Source organism: Metopolophium dirhodum, chromosome 2 (assembly GCF_019925205.1).
Source record: "Metopolophium dirhodum isolate CAU chromosome 2, ASM1992520v1, whole genome shotgun sequence".
In the NCBI taxonomy this organism is placed as follows: Eukaryota; Metazoa; Arthropoda; class Insecta; order Hemiptera; family Aphididae; genus Metopolophium; species Metopolophium dirhodum.
The window spans coordinates 35114863-35137767 of record NC_083561.1 but is presented as its reverse complement, the minus strand read 5'-3'; the positions used below and the strand labels follow the sequence as shown (position 1 = coordinate 35137767).

At 33.3% G+C, this 22905-nt stretch overlaps 1 protein-coding gene across 2 annotated transcripts; it reads left to right on the top strand.

Annotated features, from left to right (window-relative positions):
* Positions 1-928: 928 nt before the first annotated feature.
* Positions 929-21006, top strand: LOC132937843 (ichor-like). Of its 2 annotated transcripts, XM_061004409.1 has the most exons (4): positions 929-1360; positions 1716-1855; positions 12284-12546; positions 17876-21006. In XM_061004409.1, exon 4 carries the CDS (start codon positions 17974-17976, stop codon positions 19495-19497), a length of 1524 nt encoding a protein of 507 aa, XP_060860392.1. In that variant the 5' UTR covers positions 929-1360; positions 1716-1855; positions 12284-12546; positions 17876-17973; the 3' UTR covers positions 19498-21006. The 2 variants fall into 2 exon arrangements, with proteins under 2 accessions (XP_060860392.1, XP_060860391.1); XM_061004408.1 differs by lacking the exon at positions 1716-1855.
* The last annotated feature ends 1899 nt before the right edge of the window (positions 21007-22905 follow it).

The window sequence follows — 22905 nt, the reverse complement described above, 5'->3', positions numbered from 1 at the left end:
AGTTTTACGCGTTCACACCTGAATTTTTTCTCCGTGTTATTATTATAACAAAATTTCATTAAGATTTTTTTGAACAAAAGTGTGTTATGTTTTCACTGAAGACTTTCATTTTTCTCCCAGGCGCCAATTCTCACCTGGAACGTCACGGTCCGAGTTAAATTAAATTGCAATTCCGCGCGGCTTATCGGATCGAGCTGGCGAGAAATGTAACCTATTCTATTATTATAATATTAGACATTGAAAACTAATATTTCTTTAGAATATAATATAAAATAAACGTTAAGGAAATGTTTTTTTTCGTTCTTTCGTGAGGTTTGTCTGATGGGCCGAATATTGTTAGTGATACGCGTGGACGGCAAAAGAAGATGAAGAAAAGTAGCAACAGCAGCAGAGCGTAAGCGCACAAGTTGAAGGACATAAATTTCGGGAGGAGAACGACCCGCGCTGCTACAATATTATAGCAGAGGTACGTGCCTACATATAAACATACAACTACGTTATACCACCCGTCGCCACCTCAGCCGCCGCCGTCTTCGTCAGGTGTACACCATGGACGGTGCGGTGCAGTGCGGTGGCGGTGCGGCTGCGTGGCGTCATTGCCCGCGTGTAGTATTTTTTAAACTAGGTTAGTGTAACGCCGCCGCCACCGCGTGCGCGACTCCTACCAAAAAGGGGGACCGGTTCCGCCGCGGAGCAGGTAGAACGCGTCGTACCTATATTATAACAAACGTACACATCATACCTATGTTTATGGCATAAACCTATAAGTGGAAGAGAGAAGGGAAAAAACGCACGCCGCCGCGTTACCTCCTTTCCACCCCACCATGGCGGTGGCGGTGTACCCGATCCGTCGGCGGCGGTGGTGCCCCACCCCGCGGTCTCCCCGCCAAGACCCCCCTGGCAGAGGCCCCGATCGGTTCGACCGCCGGTGCACGCGCATACGCGTCAATACACTCGGTGCGCATAGTATCTCGCGGACGCGCCGGACGTGGATTTATGCCGACGAGCGGTCGAAGACGATAACTTTTTCGACAGTACCAATACTTATACTTAGACTACCGAACGCCGTTTTTGTCAATATTATAAGTTTTTTGAATTTTTATTTTTTTGTTTTCGGTGTGATCGCAGTTGTCGTAGTTCTTTATATAATATATTCGCGATATTATTTTATATTTGTTTACTTTTCGTTATATTCAAGTGCGGTGGTGAAGTGCGGCATATATATACGAGTGTGTCTTAACCCAGCAGTGCGACCGTCTTCGGCAGACTTATATACTTGGCGAATATAGTATATTGGCGTGTATATACCTACCGCGATTGTTTACGAAAAGCCTACCGATTACTTTTGATTGCTGTAACAGTAAGCTCGATTATTTTAGACTTAAAACATACATACGCTGTAGTGGCATAAAATACATAGTGTTCCAAACGTCTGTGTCTTTGTGAGCTTATAAAAAGCACAACTTGTATCTCCGCACTATTCCTACTTGATAATGATTTGTAATTTTCTTTGTTCGGAATTCCGGCTCCAGAAGTTTGGAACACGTTGTATGTTTATTTTTAAATAGCAAAATGTCCCTCGGGAATTATCACTTCCCCGTATGCTTTAAACTTCCTTGCGATAGTTCCCCTTTCTCATCCTTATATTATTATTATGGTCAATTCACAAGTAGGTTCCACGAAAAATCCGAGGCCGACTTTTTCTGTCTTTACAGGTGAACAAATTCGAACATTTTTTTTTTAAAAATTATAATCGGTAAACAAATATGACCTTGTGAAAAATAGCTATTGTTTTTTATAATTTTTCTCGGGGTGAATGACCGTCGACGAGGACTCGCCCTTTAATGATCAACAGGTAAATTCATCAACAAACTTTGGATTACAATTTTTTTCCGTCGGTGATTTAAAACATATTCTTCCGGATCTTTACTTGTGACCTTACAAACCAAATGTTGAGCTTATACTCAAAAAACAAACTCTTTCGTCCAATTGAATTCCATATATTAGTGTCGAACATCCTAGTTGCATGAGTATAACTTTTTTTTTACACAATATACATGATGGCTGAATTGGCTGCTAGTTAACATTAATATAAACATGTTTAGCTCGAATGTACATATATAATGTTATATAATATATATATTTACACATAAAAAAGCTTCCATTTGTATAACAACTACCTATATAATTTTTTTTCAACAAGTAAAACCTCAATATATCTAGGTACTTTATTTTGAAACATGATAATAACAACATTAGTCAGTAATATTATGCGATTACTAATATATTGCTTTTGACCGGAGACTTTAACGACTGAATTCGTTCAATTCTAAATAGTGTTATAAAATATATGTAACTTATACATAAACGCCTCAAATTGTTCACATGCTGTTCCAACTGTTTACCATGTCCATAAATGTTGGCAAAACAAAAGATGCAAATTTCATCTGTCAATTATTCATGTGTCCCGCAGTGTTACGTCGTTTTTACGTTTAGTATTTATTATATCATTTTATGTATAATATATCCGTAAGCGTACAGACTGTTCTTTGACAAAAATATAATACGGCCCTAGGGATATGTAACATGAATTATATGCTCAAATAACCAACATATTTGACTTCGGGGACATTTCGTCAACAAAATACATATTATACTATAATAGTCTACTAATTAACGCGTTTTTGGTCGTGTTTGTATAATACAGTTGTTGTGTTCGGCTTCCCGGACCTAGGTCCCCGCATCAGCAGGTGACATTAATATAATTATCAGCGCTCATATAAGGTGATGTAGATAAAAATCTCCACGAAGACTCTTTCATCCGGTTTAGATTTTGGTTCCGGGAAAAATCGTTTATCTTCGTATCAAATTTGTTCCAATTGCCCACAGTACGAATATGTTCGTCAATTTTTAATTTCAAACTTTGCTATACACGAATTCAAAAAATCAATATAGGCATGTAAATGTATAATATAATATATTATATACGTACCTATGGGTTTCAGTTTAAAGACCATTTTTATTTGAACTTATTGTTGAATAATGTTACACTAAAAACATTTAATATTTAAAGCAGAATATTTTAATTATTATTATATTGTTGTGCATTAATTGATTTAATATTTAGACAATTATATTAAATGTACAAACAATTAAAACTACATTAACTTTGTATTGTTACTAATGCAATTTTTTCGAATGGTCGCGTTCTAGAATTATAAGAAGAATAAAAATCGTAGGTAGGTACTATTCGTATACTCATGCGTCTTGAAGTTATGGGCCAGTGGGTCGAACTGCTGACCACCGTCGACCAGTGGTTTCTATTATGTGCGCTCTGACCAATTACAATTTGTATTTTAAATTCATAATATGTCTTAAAACAATTTATAATGTTATCGATATATTTAGTAGGTATATAGTAATATTATATATTTGTACTGCTTAAAATCAGTTTTTTTTCGTAAACACAATGTTATGCTTGTGGTGGATTATAGGAATCACACAATTTAATCATTAAAATTAATTACATAAGTATATTTAATATTGTTATGAATAGTATTACCCACGAATGTTATCATTATTACATCAATCATTGAACCATTTAAAAAAAACCATTTTATTTTAATTAGTTTGAGAACCAATTGAAGAGTAGGTGTGTATACCGTTATGTTTGTTGAGAATGTGGCACGTTATATTCTATATATGTGTATGCCGCGTTGAAGTATTCACCTCACGCACACATACACACACACCATAGCCGTAAACCAAGTGTTATCAATTTATAATACTTCATTCATCAACGCTACACCGAAAAAGTGAAGTATTACTGTGATAAGTATCAAAATTAAATTTGTTGGTAATTTTTCTACAATTTCATCCGAATAAACCAAAATGATTTTTGAGTTTGAATTTTGAGCAATGTTCGTGAAACTCATTAAAAACATATTTGTTTCAATTTGGTTAAGTTATATGAATATTGAAGGACAATTTTATAAAATGCGTTATAATGTATTGTCCATAATATTATAGTTAGGTATTATGCTTATTGCTTATTAAAATTAAATATTATTCAACATTCCTACTATATTATACCTTAATATGTTTTCACGATTATTTGCTAACGTACGTTTTAAACGGCTCACGGGTTTTCCTACAGTAGAGGATTTAATTATTTTTTAATTAATGAAAAAAATTACTAATTATAACGGAAAAATTTTCTTTAACGAGATCTAAAATTAATTAAATTAAATCATAAGTTACCGTGGTTTTATATCCTATTTCTAAATTCATATACAATCATATTAAAACAGCTACCTATTGAGCTTAATAATATGGTCTGTTTAAGAATATTGTAATTTTGTTACAAAAATTAACAAATTATAATTAAATTAGATGAATTGCGGTTCCTAATGATATAAAATAATTATTCGAAAACTATATATACGGTATGTTCTAAAAGTACCGTACGCTCGCCAGGAGGTCACTCGGAGTGGTAAAACTTCTATAAAATACGTTGTTCAACAAAAATCGGGTTTTCGTGTATAGAAAAACGTAAAATTATATTGGTCATTTTGGAATTGTATGCACATGTATATTGTATGTATGTATGTATGTATGTATGTATGTATGTATGTATGTATGTACGTATGTATGTAAGTATGTATGTATAATAGTTCTATACAAGTAAAACTTCTTAATTACAAACCTTAAACACCACAATAACTGTTACTTTACAATTAGTTAAGTATTTTTCAAATCATTAAGAATATAATATATAATAGGTACATACATTTTATACTAGCATTATATACTTATACCATCTTGTTATTGCGCTGGCATGTTTACAAACCAATTGATTATATACTTTATTAAATACATTATACTTATATACTACTATGAGTAGCTTATAGTACCTATGTCATTTCCCTTCATTTTCTGTTTTTAATTTTTATCTTTCATATATCCAAAGATAATAATTAAATCCGTGCTTTTTGAAGATATTTGCTGTTTAAAATAAATGTATTTATATTACATAAAGACATGATATATTGCATGTTATGTTAATAACTTAAAAATACTTATAGTAAAGAAAACATTGCGTATTATTTAAAATGAAATAATCTAGTATGTTTTTAAAACTTGTGGACAATTATATATAATCTTCTCCATTAGGCATTAAGTGGTATATTACATGTTAGTATATTAATCGAAACGATTGTCAAATTATTTTATTGTTGTGTGTACGCTACACTATAATATAATATACGATACGATACACTATTACACTATATACGATCTACGACACGTATACGAGAATACCTGTAATATATAATATACTAGTATAATATAGTTATTGTGTTCAATAAATTATACCCTCGTGGTTTTTAATGAATATACAATTCTCAAAACTCATAATTCATAATGTATTTTCGATTATAATAGCAAAGTAAATTAATTGTTTGCGATTCATAAAGTATAGTGTTATTATAGGACTATGCTATTATATAGCGTTTATCGCAACCGTCCATACAATATTATACAAAATGGATCGCAGACGGATACCTAATATTATAATAATAATTATAATAGATATTAGATACCTACGTGGCTACGTGCGGTACATTTGTGACGAAAAAATTGTCTTTCTATTATGCGTCAAAAAAAACGAGTATGTGTCTAGAACGAATCGTAAGTGATTATAGTGTTTTGTTTTAGAACGCAGTACGTGCGGGGAGGAAGTCGGTGGGAAAGCCTCAACGAGTAAGTCGGGAGAAATGTACAAGTCTGTGTGTGTGTGTGTGTGTGTGTGTGTGTGTGTGTGTGTGTGTGTGTGTGTGTGTTTGTGTGTCGTGAGTTAGCGAGCGAACGTTAGGTACGAGGAGAGGAGGAAGTACATGCGGACGATAAAAAGTGACAGTCCGGATCGTCGGCCGAGCCGCTCGCGAACCGGGTTACCGTGTCATAAGTCTAGCCGGATGTTGTGCGCGTGTATACACGTTTACACGCATATATATGCTGTACAGTGTATTCACTATATACATACTTCATCCTGACCGTAAGTCGCGTATAAGTACACGTATAATGAACGGATTCAGTAAAAGTTTTCCTCCTCCTCCTCTGCCCATATTAACTCCCTACTACTTCCCATACGTCCATCCATATATAGGTACTATATGCGGTCATGTAGGTATACAAAAGGTACTTAGGTATCTGTATTCTGTATAATATAGGTATTATACGCGCTGTATAGCCAATGCTGTATATTATTCACTCGACTATACCGCGATGTTGAACGCCTGGCACCGCGAGCGACGGTTGCAGCAAATGGCTCATCCGGACTGGTCGCAATTTAATATATTGTCTCATGTATACATTGTTATTTTTTCTCTCTTCTTCTCAATGACGTCATTACGCGCGTATGTGTGTTGCGACTGTACCTTTATGCGGCCGCAGTTGTCATATTATTATATCCGCACGTGGGGGCCATCGACCGATATTGTACATAAATCTATTTGCGGAGATTATAATTTTTTTGCAATTTCTTTACGAATATTTTCAACGTTTTCAATATACGCCCGCTTGACACTATAAACCTATTATTTAAATAGATGTACCGATTTCGCCGAAATGCGTATAATAATTGGATGTATTACTTTTCGTCTACAACGCGCCACGCATCACCCTCGTTTCGAAGTCATCATTGGTTGCCCAGTCATCACGAATATTTTGAGCACAAATTATACGCATCGCGTAACACAGAGCCTCAAAATATATAGTTATGCGTCATCAATTAATATATTAAATATTTATGTTTCACATCCAATTATACTAAATAAGTAGGTACATATAGCTACTTATTTAGTATACCGTATAGTGCAATATGGAAAATATTGATAAATACGTATGTATTGGTTCGTAATTTCACGTAAAAAAAATTTATGAGGTTATAGCTGATCATTGTAGTTATATATATATATATTATATAACCTATACATTTTTTCTCAAATTGTATAAGATAATACATATCAATATTATGGCTTATTGATATTAATAGTTTCCCCCTATAACATGAGTAAAGATAATAAACAAAAAAGAAGAACAATCATTTAAATTTAAAAATCTTTTAATTTATTATTAAAAAATTTAAAGATTTGAGTAAGAAATAAGTTAGAACAAGAATTAATTTTGAATCGTTATTATTAGAACACGATGTGAATAAGTATAACGAGTGGATAATGGGTTCTACTGGAGGAGAAATAATAATATAATATCTTAAGTCTTATGAACGCAGCGGGCGTTGAAGTCTTTAAAATAATTATACTTCTGAATAGTATACCTATTATAGGTATAATGTATTGTCGACTTCTAATTACAAAAAAATATTATCATTCATAACTATGTATTGGTTTTACATTGTGATTGTGCTGCAGTGACTATAAGTGTATACAAATATTGGCACGAAATTGTTTAAGATAGGTACCTATATTTTGACAATTAATAAAACAATTATTATTAAATTGTAAATTTATTCTTTATATATATAATATTTAATATTTATAGGACTGTGGGACCCTGCACTTAACATTATACGTACCCATTCAAATGACTCACGCTCACACTAGTTTTATCATAAAATTAAAAACAAGCCGTGTCCGCGTGTTTTATTCTTTTCCACATAAAAATTATACTATATTATACCCACTATCTTGTCTATGGTTGTATTATTATTATTACCTTTGTGGCAATTCATATCTGGGCTGTTTCACGGTTGAACTGTATCCAACGGGCCCGCAAGTGGGTCAATGCTTTTTTCCTTCAATTTTTTTTCCCCGCAATCGATTGTCCGGATGACTGGTGACAGCTCTGTGGCGTCGGCGTATCGTGTCATTGTCTCCGGTAGGTTTTTTTTTTACATTCGTTAATCATTCTATTTAGCCCATTATTTCATATATATGCATTTGACAAACCGTTTTAGGAGTGCTGTTTTTGTTTTTTGTCATACGATGAAAATCCCGATTCGTTAGCGGAAACATCTCTGCTGCATCGTCAATAGATTATAAATATATCATTAAAGTATCGATACGTAATATATATTTGACCTGTATTTGTTATGGGATAATAGATAATGTGTATTTTTAATCATATATTATAATACAGAGTTAACCCCCCTGTAAAATACAAATAGATAAAGCTGTTATATGACGTAGGTACCTGTATATAATGTGTACAGCGTGTATACTGTATACCTACATACTACATAACATGCATATAGTTAGTCAAGTGTATAATGTATATATGTATTATACAAGTGTCAAAAATATATAATAGATAATAATGTATATTGAGCTCAATGCCGAAAAATATATTTTAAACAATAACGACGCCAAAATTATGAACACTTTAACGTGTAAGAATATCAAATAATTGAAAACCGAACTAGATTGATAAAAAATAGAAAAATAACACTGTCCATGAATTTATTATTCACAGAGGTAAACAATGAGAGGTATTGTGTATTATATATATACATAGTTTGGAATGTCCAAAGGGTTATGTAACTCGTAGCTGACTCACTGACGACGTCGTCTTATGTCGTCATATAAAAAATATTATTTTTGAGACATTTAGGTATGTACTAATTTCCTATATAACTATTAGGTACCTACCTCAATAATATATAGTTTTAACTTTTTCTAATGAATAAAAACATAAATATCTACTTTTTAGCACGCGCACCTGCTACGACGAGCTTCAAATATATGTGACATAAATAAAAGAGAAAAAAAAGTTAGGAAAAAAACGATTTTGTGGTTTTGGGGGGCTTTATTTGCTATCAACTATTCAACTATCAAGGCAATAATAATAATAATAATAATAATAATATAATATAACGGTGGCTGCATTTAACCTCATCAGGTTATTGTATTGTCTCAATGTCTAATTATTCAGTTACGATAGTTACAACACATGATTATTACGTCGGCAAATATCTATATATATATAGAATATACCTAGTACCTACGTAAGTATATAAACTATAAACCATCAAGTCAATTTTCTCGTCTGATCAATTGCGCATGAAGCGTATAATACACCTAACACGCCGATATAGACCCTTCGAGCCTTGGGAGTCATTTGGTATAACGCGTCTGCACGGCCTTAGACGTTTGGCAGTATACGCATTATAGTTTCTGTAGATATATACCTTCCCGGCGAAGCTTATAAGGTCTCTCTCTCTCTCTCGAGACGGCGTATACACATCGAAATTCTTCACTATTCCGCGACGAAATTTATAAATATATAAGATAATTGTCCTTTTCCCCAGCTATGCGTGAGGTGTCCTTCGAGACATGTACCTATAGCGCGGACAAATTATCCCGTTACGGACGTACCACATACGCATGCGTGTACATTACTGCTGCACAGCTGGAGTAGCGAATCTGCAGACAAGACCTGCAGGGTGGTCGTACGTATATATATGGTACCTATATATTATATTATTATAACATATATATATATATACGAGCAGATCCATATATTATTACATAGTTATACGCAATGTAATAATATAATCCGTACCGTTACAAATTTTCGGGTGGAAGTAACGAAACTAAAATTAGGTTGTTGTGTGTGAGGTAGGCGGGATGACGTGTGATGTCGTGAAACAGTGATATATCTCACGCTTGTATAGTAAATATTATTATACATAACTACCATTCTACTACCTGTTACTACCGAGAAATTTGGGTCGAATCGCCACCGTTCGCGATGGGGGACTTATCGAGCAGAGCCCGCACAACGCTGCAGAGAGAGATGCGCACCGATGAACATATATATATATATATATATACAGTAGCAACAAAAATTTTCTTTTTTCAAACCGTCGCACCCGAAAGAGTAATAAAAATAAATATATATATGACGTGTATGTATATTATGTGTATTGGTACGCCGTACGCAGTACCGTAAAACTATTGGCTGGTGTGGTGGCAAACTGGCGGCGGCACTTATGGTATAATATATATTATATTCTCTTCAAGGGTATACGTGTTACACTCGTAAATATATACGACGTTGATAAATTGTCTTGCACCGCAATATAATATGTGCGACAGCAATGCGTAATGTAATAATAATAATATTGCACGTGTCCAACGAAAATCGCTTTGTCGTCCGATCGATTTATATATATATATATATATATGTATACTTATTGTTCTGGTCCATTTGATTTTATTATTATTATTTTAACCGACTACAGGTTTTCGCCACAACCTACACACGTTCCGAGTGTATGTCCAAACCCAGTGGGCGGTTTGTGTTTTTATATATATATAACTTATTTACAATGTGTTCGCACCCGACCCGGGATCGGACCTTTTTATTGTATCATTTTTGTTGTTGACGGTCGTTGAAAACCGTTTTGTTTAGCGTGCAAAGATGTGTATTCACCCTTCAGTATAATATCATATGTGAATGTGACCCAACGCAGACAACGGTTAAGTCGACTGCCCGCGAATGGTACAGGCAAATTATAAAATATAAATGTCTCCATAGTCCCGTTCTTGTAAGACACGAAGTCGAGTTAATGCATTTTACCATTCCGATAACCTTTATATACACAATACACCACGTTAGGCTATAATATAGGTACATGATGTTCGTATATATAAATATATAATATGTATATGGACACCTATTAGGGTTATACTCGATTGTTTAATATGCGTATGTCGATTTTAAAATTGGATTTATAACAAGTAAATTTCAACGATATTACAAAAAAAAAAAAACCCAAAATATTATCCAATGTGGTATGCACAAATATACATACAAATATATATATATACCTACATATAATATACAATACAAAATAAATAAATAAAATGTGATTTTATCAACTATATGATAAATTATAGTTGGGAAAATGTAGTAATATACGCTTTATACGCTTTATCAGAACAGAATACATCAACCTTACAAATTAATGTATTAGTATAACACTATCGTATCCTACATTATATATTAATTTAAAAATCAAGTATCAATGTAAGCATTAAAAATTATAGTCTATGGACATAACATTGAACATGCTGTGAGAATTAATGTTAGAATTAAATTGGGAAAGAAAATGTGTGTCATTATATAATCAAATTTATTTTTAACTTTAAATTGAAAAATGAAATTGGTCAAAGAATAAAATCGGTATAGTGTGCATTTATTTTACTAGTCAAAAATTGTACCTTCAAAAAGGTACAATCCCAGCTAAATAATTTATCTGAATTCTTATTGAATAATTGTATTTTACTAAAACCGTAAGGTAGGCACAGTTGATCAATATCAATTACCAAACATTTGACAGATAGCTCGAACATTTATAATAATACAACTACCTATTTCAACTATAATAACAATATTATTTCCTTCCGTTCAAATATTCAACCAATAACATAAAACTACCTTGTAGTATACAGATTACAGAGTGACTCAATAAGCATGCCCTAGTCACCCCCCTTTTTAAGTTTAAAAATAAATTTATTCAAAATCTAATTGTTGGAATTTTCAAATATAAATATACTTTATCTTTTTATAATAATTGTACATTTATATTTATATAACTTTTTATTATAATTTTATAATTTTGTAAAATCCTATGTATATCAATATTGAATTGTATACTGTGTCTTTTGGCAACACACAAGGTGGGCAGTCTGCTTAATAAAATTGTTATATATATATATTAAAAGATCTTTTCGGTGGTAAGCATACAAACTTTCCTCAATGATTGTTTTGTTCTATCACTCAAAAATATAGACGGGTTGTAATAAATTACATTGCGAGAATAAATACTAACATGAATCACGGTATAGACACGGATATTTTTTTTTCGTTTCCAAGATATGTTTTCCGGCAGAAATTTCGACCAGACATTTTGTCCATGATTCTTATACACAATATTACATATTATACATTTTTGTAAATATACAACTTTACCAACCTACTTACTTACTTATGAGCGATAACATTAATATGTTATATGTATAATACGTGTCACACAAACACGTTTGTATGTAATTATAATATTATAGATATATAAGTTGGTACCTACGTCAAAATACTTTGGAACACTAACGCTTATTGCTTCTTTTTTATTTAATACATAATAATATTTAAGTAAACGTATTTATTGGACAATTGGTATAACATATTTGTGTTTTTTTTTTGTTTTTTTTTATGTATTTGTTTTCATTCTTGCCGTCTATGTTGTTGTGGTGCACTTCAGGGTAAAAATCGAGTTCCGTCACAATTTCTGTCAATCCGCAGCATCAGTGGACCAACAGCATCAGCGCCAAGTACGGTGCAATATTAAAGACAACTACACATTACGTCGCCGACGACTAAAACTGCCATAGCCGATACCCAACAGTCGTGGTATTATGCGATTTTCGTACGCGTCGGTGTTTCATCGGTCGAGATGAAATCGTCCGACGACGACAAGCACTGCGTCAGTCCTCGCGAACCACAAATTCCAACTGATTCTTGGAAGTAAGTCTATATTGAGTCAACATTGATATGTTTGTCTACGGTCTTATAATATTATGTAATTCATACTTTTAACAAAATATGCAACTTCCACGGATATGACTAAAATTAAATATCGTTCGTAAACAAGTGAGTATAGGTACTTACCAATAATATTATCGTTAAAAATATAATAATTTATAATAAAAATTAAAAAAGTTAAATATTTTAATTCGACGACTGTGATCTCTATTAACTAATAAGATTAGGTACTAACATAACTAATGTAGTCTATATGAATAATACAAATAATAATAACAATAATATAATATCGTCTACATATATATTGCGACGAGTTACGCCCTTAACTGAGCCTTTGTTTCGGGGGAGGGTTGCATTTTTGTACATTGAAATTATGTAGGTGGGTTCATTGAAGTATACACAATTAAAATCTATATCTATTAATAGAAGGCAATGTTTGTGTTTGTGTAAGCGATCTACAGCCAAGAATGTGCACCTTGAAGCCTGTTTGTTGGCTCATTAAAAACGAATATTTTTTGGTTTATATAGGATTCCCATTGGTTAATAATAATTGGGTAATACAATAATTATTTTAATTGCAAATCATTTTAGACCTGTATTTTATATTTGGTCGATACCACCCCCAAACCGCTGAGTTAAGAATATGTGTAGTTTACATTTAACAGAGTTTAAGACAGGGTAAATCCACTGGCATTATATATTTTATCACGTGCAGGATCAGCTAGTTAACAATACAAATTAAAAATAATTGTATACAACTTTATATAATAATTATAATATTATAAAACAAGGTTAGTAAAGTTCAATATTTAAACTCTACCAGTCAAAGTTAGGCATGAGCTGAATTTTAAAGTAAAAAACACATTTAATTTATATAAAAAAAGATTAAGGGGGTGGTGATCGTCCCGTCGGCACCATCCTTCTCAAAGATGGTCTTGTGATGAGTTGCACATCCAACTGAATTTGATATGTTCTTAAAAACTTAATTTAACAGAAACAATAATATATGTGGTTTTAAATAACAATGATGCATATCCACCACATTCGTTCAGCGCATCTAGTTCAAATAATTATTTACAAACATCGAATAATAATTATCACTAAAGTATATTAAAAGATTAATTAGTTATATTTTTTTTATGCCTGAATAAATTTAATTTTCACGGTAGACCTACTTTTTGAAGTACCTACCTATAATATAAATGTACAATTATTAATCTTTTACTGATACGAACCTTATAAATTCTAATTAACACTATTATCCTAAACATTAAGTTTATACAATTATAACACTGATATTATTTAGGTTAGTAGATTATTCACATTATTAAAAAGATAGATAGACCTAAAAAACTGGAATGTAGGTTGTAGACTGTGCCTATATAATATATACTATATCATAGTGTTTATTAAAATCTAGTAAGTACATACTATAAATAAAGTTATACTTCACTTTCAGACACAAATATAAAATAATATATAAATAAATAGTCTAAAATAATATAGGTACCTACTATTCGATAAAAATAATAACTAATGCAATTTATGTCTAACAGATTTTTATTAAAATGTTATTCAAATGATTATTTGCAAACGTGATATTGTATAATATTACAAACAAAAACAAATTTTATTTTAGTTTATTAAAAATGTTTTTCTTTGCGTTGTTGTCATATAGACCATAGTTATACAAACGAAATAAAACTAATATAATTATTTTACTTATTTATTTATTATTTATTATTTATTTATGTCTCCAATGTATAATATATAAATATCAAATAGGTAGGTAGGTAGATAATAGTTTCATATGAACTCGTATTTTCATAAATAGTATCGAAAACTAATTGGAATTAGAAATGTATCGGTTTAATTTAATACAAGGTTCTTCATTAGTTATTCTTTCAAAAACGTAAAATCTTTCAGAAAATGTCATGTTCTAATGTCTACGAAATCGCATACTTCAACAAAAAATAATTGTTTAGTTATTTTGTTGCTGTAATTGAAAAATATTAAAAATTTGAAAATGTTCGACATCACGTTTTTATTATTTATTTTACCAGATGGACAAATATTTAGATTCGTTTTAAGCTTTTCTTACCGTTCTACAGTACTTAAATCTGTATTAATTGGTACGTTAATAACAGTTTGTAACTTATTATATAGAATTATATTGAATAATCATTATATAACTTATGCAGTTTTTTTGTTTGTAAAAACCATTTTACTTATAGTAATATAAAATACAAATACATAGTAAAATAAGTAATATAATATGCTAATAGGTATAGTAATATACTATATGTCTATATAGTCTGACAGAGTGACAGATCGAATCCGCTTAAAAACGTTTTTCGTATGCAATGACTTATCATTGAATTCAAATTTAACCATCCATTACAGAGGTCTACTCATTAACGAGGTACACTTGACGGTCGACACCTTTTATGCGTCAAAATAACTTCCCAGGTTTTTTATTTACAGTTTCAGTACTGGGAAATATAAACATTTAGGTAGGTAAACGGCAAACAATCTAATGCCAAATTCCCCAAAACCGTACATGTTATATGTATATATACCTATATTATTATTATACTATAAAAAAAATTTACCGCCAAAGGCATTGACAGCTACTATTCTACGACTCCAACTACCGACCATATATTATACTTGGTCCTAAACCATCTATACCTAAAATCATATAATAATGCAGTCTTGTAACAAAAAAAAAGGTAAACATTTTTAGGTACAAATGTCTAGACTGTATAGATGCTTCAAAAATCCATTTATTTATGTTACAATGTTAATCTTATATTCGTATTCGCCTTTCAATTCTGTATACGTATGTACTGTTATTATATATTATATACATAGGGACGAGATACATGAATTCTGTGAATGTAAATTCCGGAAATTCTCGTGGATTGATGTTAAAAGTCATTAATTATGTTTATTTTACAAAATTCTTGATCATTTTTGCATTGATTTTTAATTTATTTTGTTTATTCGCCGTGCATCGTATCCTATATCATAACATATTATATTATTATAATATGATAATTCGTTTTTTAATTTTATTCAAATTTCAAAGAAGAAACTCAGTCTCTCTCTTTCTAAAAAAAAAATATGATAATTTGTGAGTATATTAAATTTCACTGATGCAATTATTATAAATAAAATGTTAACTATTGATTTTTGATTTTTGAATTTGAATTTAAACTTCTTATTATAATTGTAAAATAACTTTTATCAATATTTTGTTGATTATTGTAAATTACAAAAAAATTATAAAACCTGAATAGAACATATAATTAAAATCAAAAACCATTTGAGATGGTTATGCCGTAAATTTTCTTGTTTCTAATTGTTTCCACTTTTATAGAAACTAACTATATAATAATAATAATAAAAAAAAACAATATTTGAAATGTGTTGATTATTATTATTATATATTTATTTCTGCATAATTCAACTATAATAACAATAATAATATTGAGAGCTGATACGTACACCAACTGAGCTAAGCTCGTATCTGGTATACGGATTTGGCAATATTTTTTCGTTCAAAATTTCAAACTTTAGAAGATTTCTTCCACTAAAAACTGCAATTGTACGTAAAAGGATAAGCTTAGTTATGCTGTAAAATATTAAAGCTCCTTCCTCCCTCCCAACTAAATTCTGTAAATCCTTACTATATACTAACTACATACATATTTTTACATTTGTAGTGCACAGACTACAGCCGAACATGCACATTTTTTTATTCGCTCAAATATATCGAGACTGAACGGTTTCGTCTGATTTATTATTTTATTTTTATACAACTAATTTTAGTAATACGTATTGTAGACGGCGCACAGGTAGATACGACCCTTTGACGTGAATAATACATTGCTATTCACTATCGTATAATTCGTATTTCATAAATTATAATAAAGTATTGTAGTTGTATAGGTATGTCGCGTGCACCGATTGTTATTTTAATTTGTCACGTTTATCGAATTGTACATCTACAGACGGTGTGTATGAATATGACGTTTCACCAGTGCTTGATCGAGTAAACCTTAAATTCGTTTCAGAGATCTATACACTACAAAAGAAAACACGAACACAAAATTGGCAACAAATTTGTGTGCTACAAACAGTTCTACTTTCTAGTAGTTGCAATTTTATCATCGTGAAGTTATTATAAAGGAATATTAGTACTTTCTAATAGTAATAGTAATTGGTAGTATATTTATTTTTATATAAAATAACTGACCTTTGCGATGATAGGCACATTTAAATGTTTACCTGTCCTAAATCATGACAAACGCAGAGTTAAACGAGTTAAACTTGAATGAATGAAAATTAATTCAATATTTTATATATGCATGATACGATTTAACGAAAGAAAACTTATTTAGGGTAATCTACCTATCCTAATATTACCGGTAATTAAAACGATTAATAATAAATATTAAAATATTTTTTTTTCACTCATAGAGAACAGCAAAACTTCTGTTTATATGTCTACTTTACTATTAATATTAAATTATAAAAAATCATTTAAACGTGGACAAATGTATACAAATTTTCTAAAAAATTACAATGAATGGCATAGCGACACAATTTTCATATGATTAATTTAATAACAATACTTATTTTTATTTTACGTAACAGTTAACAATAAATATTCATATAATTATACATCGATGGTTCATAATATCATCGTGATCGTTAGTATTTTATGTTTTCAATATTTTTTCAGTGAAACTACTATTTGAGTCAGTTAATTATTTATCAATCAGAAATAAATATTATATTGTAAACATCATTAAATATTTTTTATAGAAATATGTAATTTATAATAAAATATAACACAACAAGTACAAATGTACAACGGTACACTTTAATTTTCAACTATTTTATAAGTTAAATGGAAAAATCTGTTAATTTCATTTAAAATTTAAACGAACGGAACTTCTATATAGATTTAGTGAATACCGTACTCCTAGAAACACGCGTGAACCAATTGTATAATATACAAATATCTATCTACTGCTACCGTTTGTTTAAAATCTGTAAAATTGTCTGTATGATATAACAATTAAATTGGTCCGATCGGAGTTATACTTTCTTTTGTATAATAAGTAATAAAAGTAATAAGTAATAACATATGCTGTGTCTCGTATTAGCCGTATCGCTCACTATTGTACGCATTACATAGGTAGTTGTATAAGTATAAAGTATACGATATACAAAAAGGTTTATTGTATATATACCATAAATATACATTTTTATTTACGTATGTGGGGTGGTTTTGTTATAGGAGTGCTGGATGATAGTATCTGTCGGGGCGGCGAATCAATAGAACCACCCCAACTGGATCCCGAGTGGCTGAGGGCGGAGACCAGCGGCGACCCCGTTATGCGGCTGTCCAACGGCAGCGAAGGGGCTACCGACTCCATGGTTGAAATGTTGCAGTTCAACGAGCACTTCCTGGACGAGGACGGTACCAAATTCATGTTGAATCCCGCCGAGCTGGAAGACCTGCTGGGACGCGATCAGTACGCTGCCGACGGTTCACCGATCGCCGTGTCAGTGCAACAACAACAGCAGCAGCAACAACACCTCCACGGCGGTCATCACCACCACGGTCATCACCATCAACAACCGAACGTCGTTGATCAGCCCAACACCAAGCCAACCGCGAATTTTGCCGACCTCAAGCCGCTGATGCCGTTCCACACGATCACGGAGCGCGTGAACATCAACGGCATACCCGGCCACCACTACCAATCGATCGCGTCCAACAATCGGGTGGCTGAGAACAACAACAACACGGCCACGGCCAACAACAACATGTACTATCAAAACGAATACCTGGTAACGTCGTCTACCAACGCGGGACTGACCAAGTTCAAGGAGGAGGACACGTTCGTGGATAATCAGTTCGACGAGTTTGAAATGCTGATGGGCAGTCCATCGTTTGGGCCGGACACGACGGTGACGGCAAGCGGCGACCACCCGGCCGTGGACGGCCCCGACGAGTGGCTGAGCGTGGGCGACGACTGGGCGTCATATGAACATCCGAACGGTTCGCCTCAAGACAACAAGGCTGGCATACTTGCGGATGTCACCATACACGACCTGGTGGCCAGTTCCCAGTTTCCGGGCATGACCAACGGAGGTGGCGGTGGGACAGGTAATTATCACCAGCAGCCACCGTCCTCCATGCAGAAACCACTGTACCAACAGCAGCAGCAGCAGCAGCAGCCCCGTGAGCTGGTAACATCTAACGTGCCACCGCCCGCGCCCCGCCCAGCTGCCGCGGCGTTCATGCCACTGCTCCAGAGCCGGCTGCAGAACGGGCCGGCCAACAAAGCGCCGCTCCAAGACGCCGGCAGCTATCACATGGACTGCGCATCGTCACCGTCGTCGTCCACCCCGTCGTACCTGGCGCACAGCCCGACAAGTCACGTGGTCAGCACCACAGACTTGGGCGGTTACATGCCGTCCGCCGCGGCTGCTGCGGCGGCTGCTGCTGCTGCCGCTGCGGCCGCGTCCGTCCACAGCTCGCGACCGTCGCCCGAGTTCGCGCACACTACCACGCCTGGTCAAGGACCTCATATGACCACGAAAAAGTCGCGGAACAGGAGTGGCAAGGCAAAGGGCAGTGGAGGCGGCGGTGGTGGAGGTGGCGGTGGCGGAGGAGTGACCGCCCGGAGCACCGTTGTCTACTGTTCGGATGGCAACGTGGCCAGGGAACGGACCGTCCACAACTGTCATATATGCAACCGCGGGTTCCTGAACAAAAGCAACATTAAGGTTCACCTGCGCACGCACACGGGCGAGAAGCCGTTCCGGTGCGAGGTGTGCCAGAAAGCGTTCCGGCAGAAGGCCCATCTCATCAAGCACGCGCAGATCCACAAACGCAGTGGCCGGGACTGAGCCCGGCCGTCGTACGTCCACTAAGGCCACCCCGGGACGTTGGGCTGCAGCAGGTACCAACATTAACTATAATACGTTACGACGACGTGATCACTACAACATAAATACAATAATAATATTAATAATAATAAATTGTCCGCATTACAACATGATTATACTTAAATGTCGCTTTCGACTTTTAGCCCGTTAGCAGCCATGCGCGATCGTACCACATGAAGCGTCGTCGCGTTTAATAAATGCATTTTGACCAAAGACTCTAAACAATTCGAATATTATTATTTTATTTTGGATTTATTATTATTATTATTATTATTATTATTATTATTATTATTTTATTCGTGTCCGCAGCAACGTACGTCCGTTAGTTTTTCGACAACAGCGTACGCGAAACGCCGTTTTATTATTGTACCTCTATAGTCTGTGTTATGAAATATTATGTACGTGTTGGTCTGAATCTCGACGATGATGTTGTGATGGGTGAAAACCCGCTTCGATCTGATAGTATTATTGTGTATGACGAACAACGCGGGCAACGATTTTAGTTTTTAAAAAAAGTACAAAATGTAATTTGTTCGTGAATTATTGTATATTAATTCGTCTTAATCATTATTATTATTCATATCATCATTATTATTACTTGTATTTGATATTATTATTTTTAATTATTATTTATATGAATTATGATTATTATTACTATTTTTATTGTTGCAACTTGTAAGTAATCCGCGAGCGTGGATCGAGTTTTCGCACGGTCACGCGATTAATTTATATTTATTATTGTTTTGTTTGTTTGTTATTTATTCGGTGTTCTCCGGCGCTATCGCTAAACACTACAATTGTTTTGAAAAAACTTAATATTAACCTCAAACATGGTTTTTTCGTTCTTTACTAATTTTTTTTTCGTGTCGACCACGGAGAACACCTATTTATATATTTATATATATATATACATTATGTAATGTAATAAAGGTAATGATGTTAATTTTAGCGTCGAGTAGTCTCTTATATATATTATTCACTTGCAATTTGTTTTACGAATCACTTTACTACTTGTGCTGTTGTACATATGTAAGTTATTATATTATTATTTATCGTCGGGCGCAGTTGAAAATCGAAATTGGAGTAGTACGAAGTTGTTACGATTTCTGTGCATGCGTTTTGTATGTATTCCATATATGTACATAATATATGTATGTTATATATGTTTCGATTTTTAGACGACCCCATTTTGTTTTGTACTTATTTATTTGTATTTAATTTATTTAGTTTATTTTTGTATTCGTCAAATTTTTTGTAACACCCGTATATACCTATATATATATATATATACTATATAGTGTTTATAATATCTCAATAGTATTAATAATTGCTGTAATGGTTTTAAGGTTAAAATTGCATATGTTTATCGTTTATCTTTTTATTGTTAGACCTACCGGTATACATGATTTGTTTTTATACAATAAATAAACACTAAGGACTAATCGTCAACAGTATCATATAATAACAAGATATTATAGTTTTTAATAATTGATCATTTTTTTGGAAAGGTGTACTAGTCTTCCGATTCTTATAGCTATGTTTGTGTGTGTTATTAAAAAATACAGAAATCCGTTGTAATATAATATATAATATATATATTTATAAAAATATCTTTTTCCTTTATTTGACAACATACGAAAATGGATATGATGCAAACGTGGTATGCAAAGCGCACTGTCCACAGACGAAGACAACTATACAGATAGGTAACAAAATATTAAATGTATTCTACCACGGTTTAAGGTATATAACAGTATATTATAATACTCTCCAAAGTGTACGTTCAGTAAGTATACGTCAAAAATATCCGACTTAATATATGCTAAAAATTGCAAAGTTGATTTTTGTCACTTAAAAAAAAATGTCTATTTAATTTTAAGTATTTATAACGCTACATTATTACGAAATAGTTATATGTACAACTTACTATTATATTTTATCGTAGTGAATTTTAACTAAAACCTAGATTCTAGATAAACGGAGTACAGGATTTGCGATATCCGGTATCCGGTATTATAACTCTATAAGACATTACTATACTTGACAAAAATAGACTAAGAAAACGTGTGTATGAACCAAAACATATATGATATACCTACCATATTATATTATATTTAAGTAATATTATGTATAGAAGTATTATCTATATTCAAATCAATATATTGTATGTGTAACTAAATTGTGCCTAGGTACATGCGAGAGAGAAAATGAACCACCGCCGTGAAAATGAAGATAAAATAATAACAATTTATTATTTAACGCGCTTGATGACCTCGATTCGGTCGGTTGCGCGCGTTCCTTCGATCCGTGCCGAATCCACAATAATCTAAGCCAGCAAGGGTATTTTTGGCAGCTCATAATTTAATACTGTCTCGTATATCGAATACCGCAGAGTCGCGGAGAGTACGCTCGCGGAGTCCTTGGGTGTACATTCCGCGGTACATAGGTATACGATTTAATCGACAGCGAAATTACGAGACGATTTACTAGGCGGCGGTTATTACTGGTGGTATTATAGATGTGTGCATTGCTAATATTGGCCTCTGACTGGTAAGTTATAAAACTACGTCTAAATTTGACATGAAGACAAAAATACAGTGCAGATCGCGGATTATATTTTGTGAAACAACCGCGATCACTTGCCGCTTATATTGTCACAAAAACAGGGGTATGATATATATATATTATGTCATATTACGTAATATGGACCGGTACCGGTACCGGTCTCCAAAAGCGCTGAGATAAGACTAGCAGGTAAGGTAAAAATGTAAATCATCATTCTGGTCTGAGGACCGACAATATAGACGTGAGTGGTGCTCGCCAACAGAACAATATCATTTAGCGTAGGTACGGATATTTCCTGAAGACGATCGACCTAAATAATATTATGCCCAACACACGCGTGTATATAAAGGTCATTGATATGGAAGGTAAGACCGGATGGTTTACGAACTATTCAAATCTCGCATTGTGAATCGCTATGATATCTACCAATCGAGAGTACTAATTTTTAAATAAAAAATATCGGCGGTCCTCACCACGACAGTAGTAATAAGTAGCAAGGCGCGTTGACGCCGCGCAATTTAATATCAATGTGCATATTATACTTAACGTGCAGTAAACGATACGCGGATATTGTGGTGGTCGTCGTCTTCACTCGTCGTCGTCGTCGTCGTCGTCGCCGGCAACAAAAACGAAAGAAAGAAAGAAAGAAAGAAAGAAAGAAACCACTTTTACCTTGTCCGCGCTACACAGTAACCACGGCTAACGTATATATATATATATTGTAACACGTTGACCCACTAAACGCGCATCTCGTCACGGCTACGCGCGTCGTGCGGTTGTCTTCGTTCCGACGACGCCAAATGA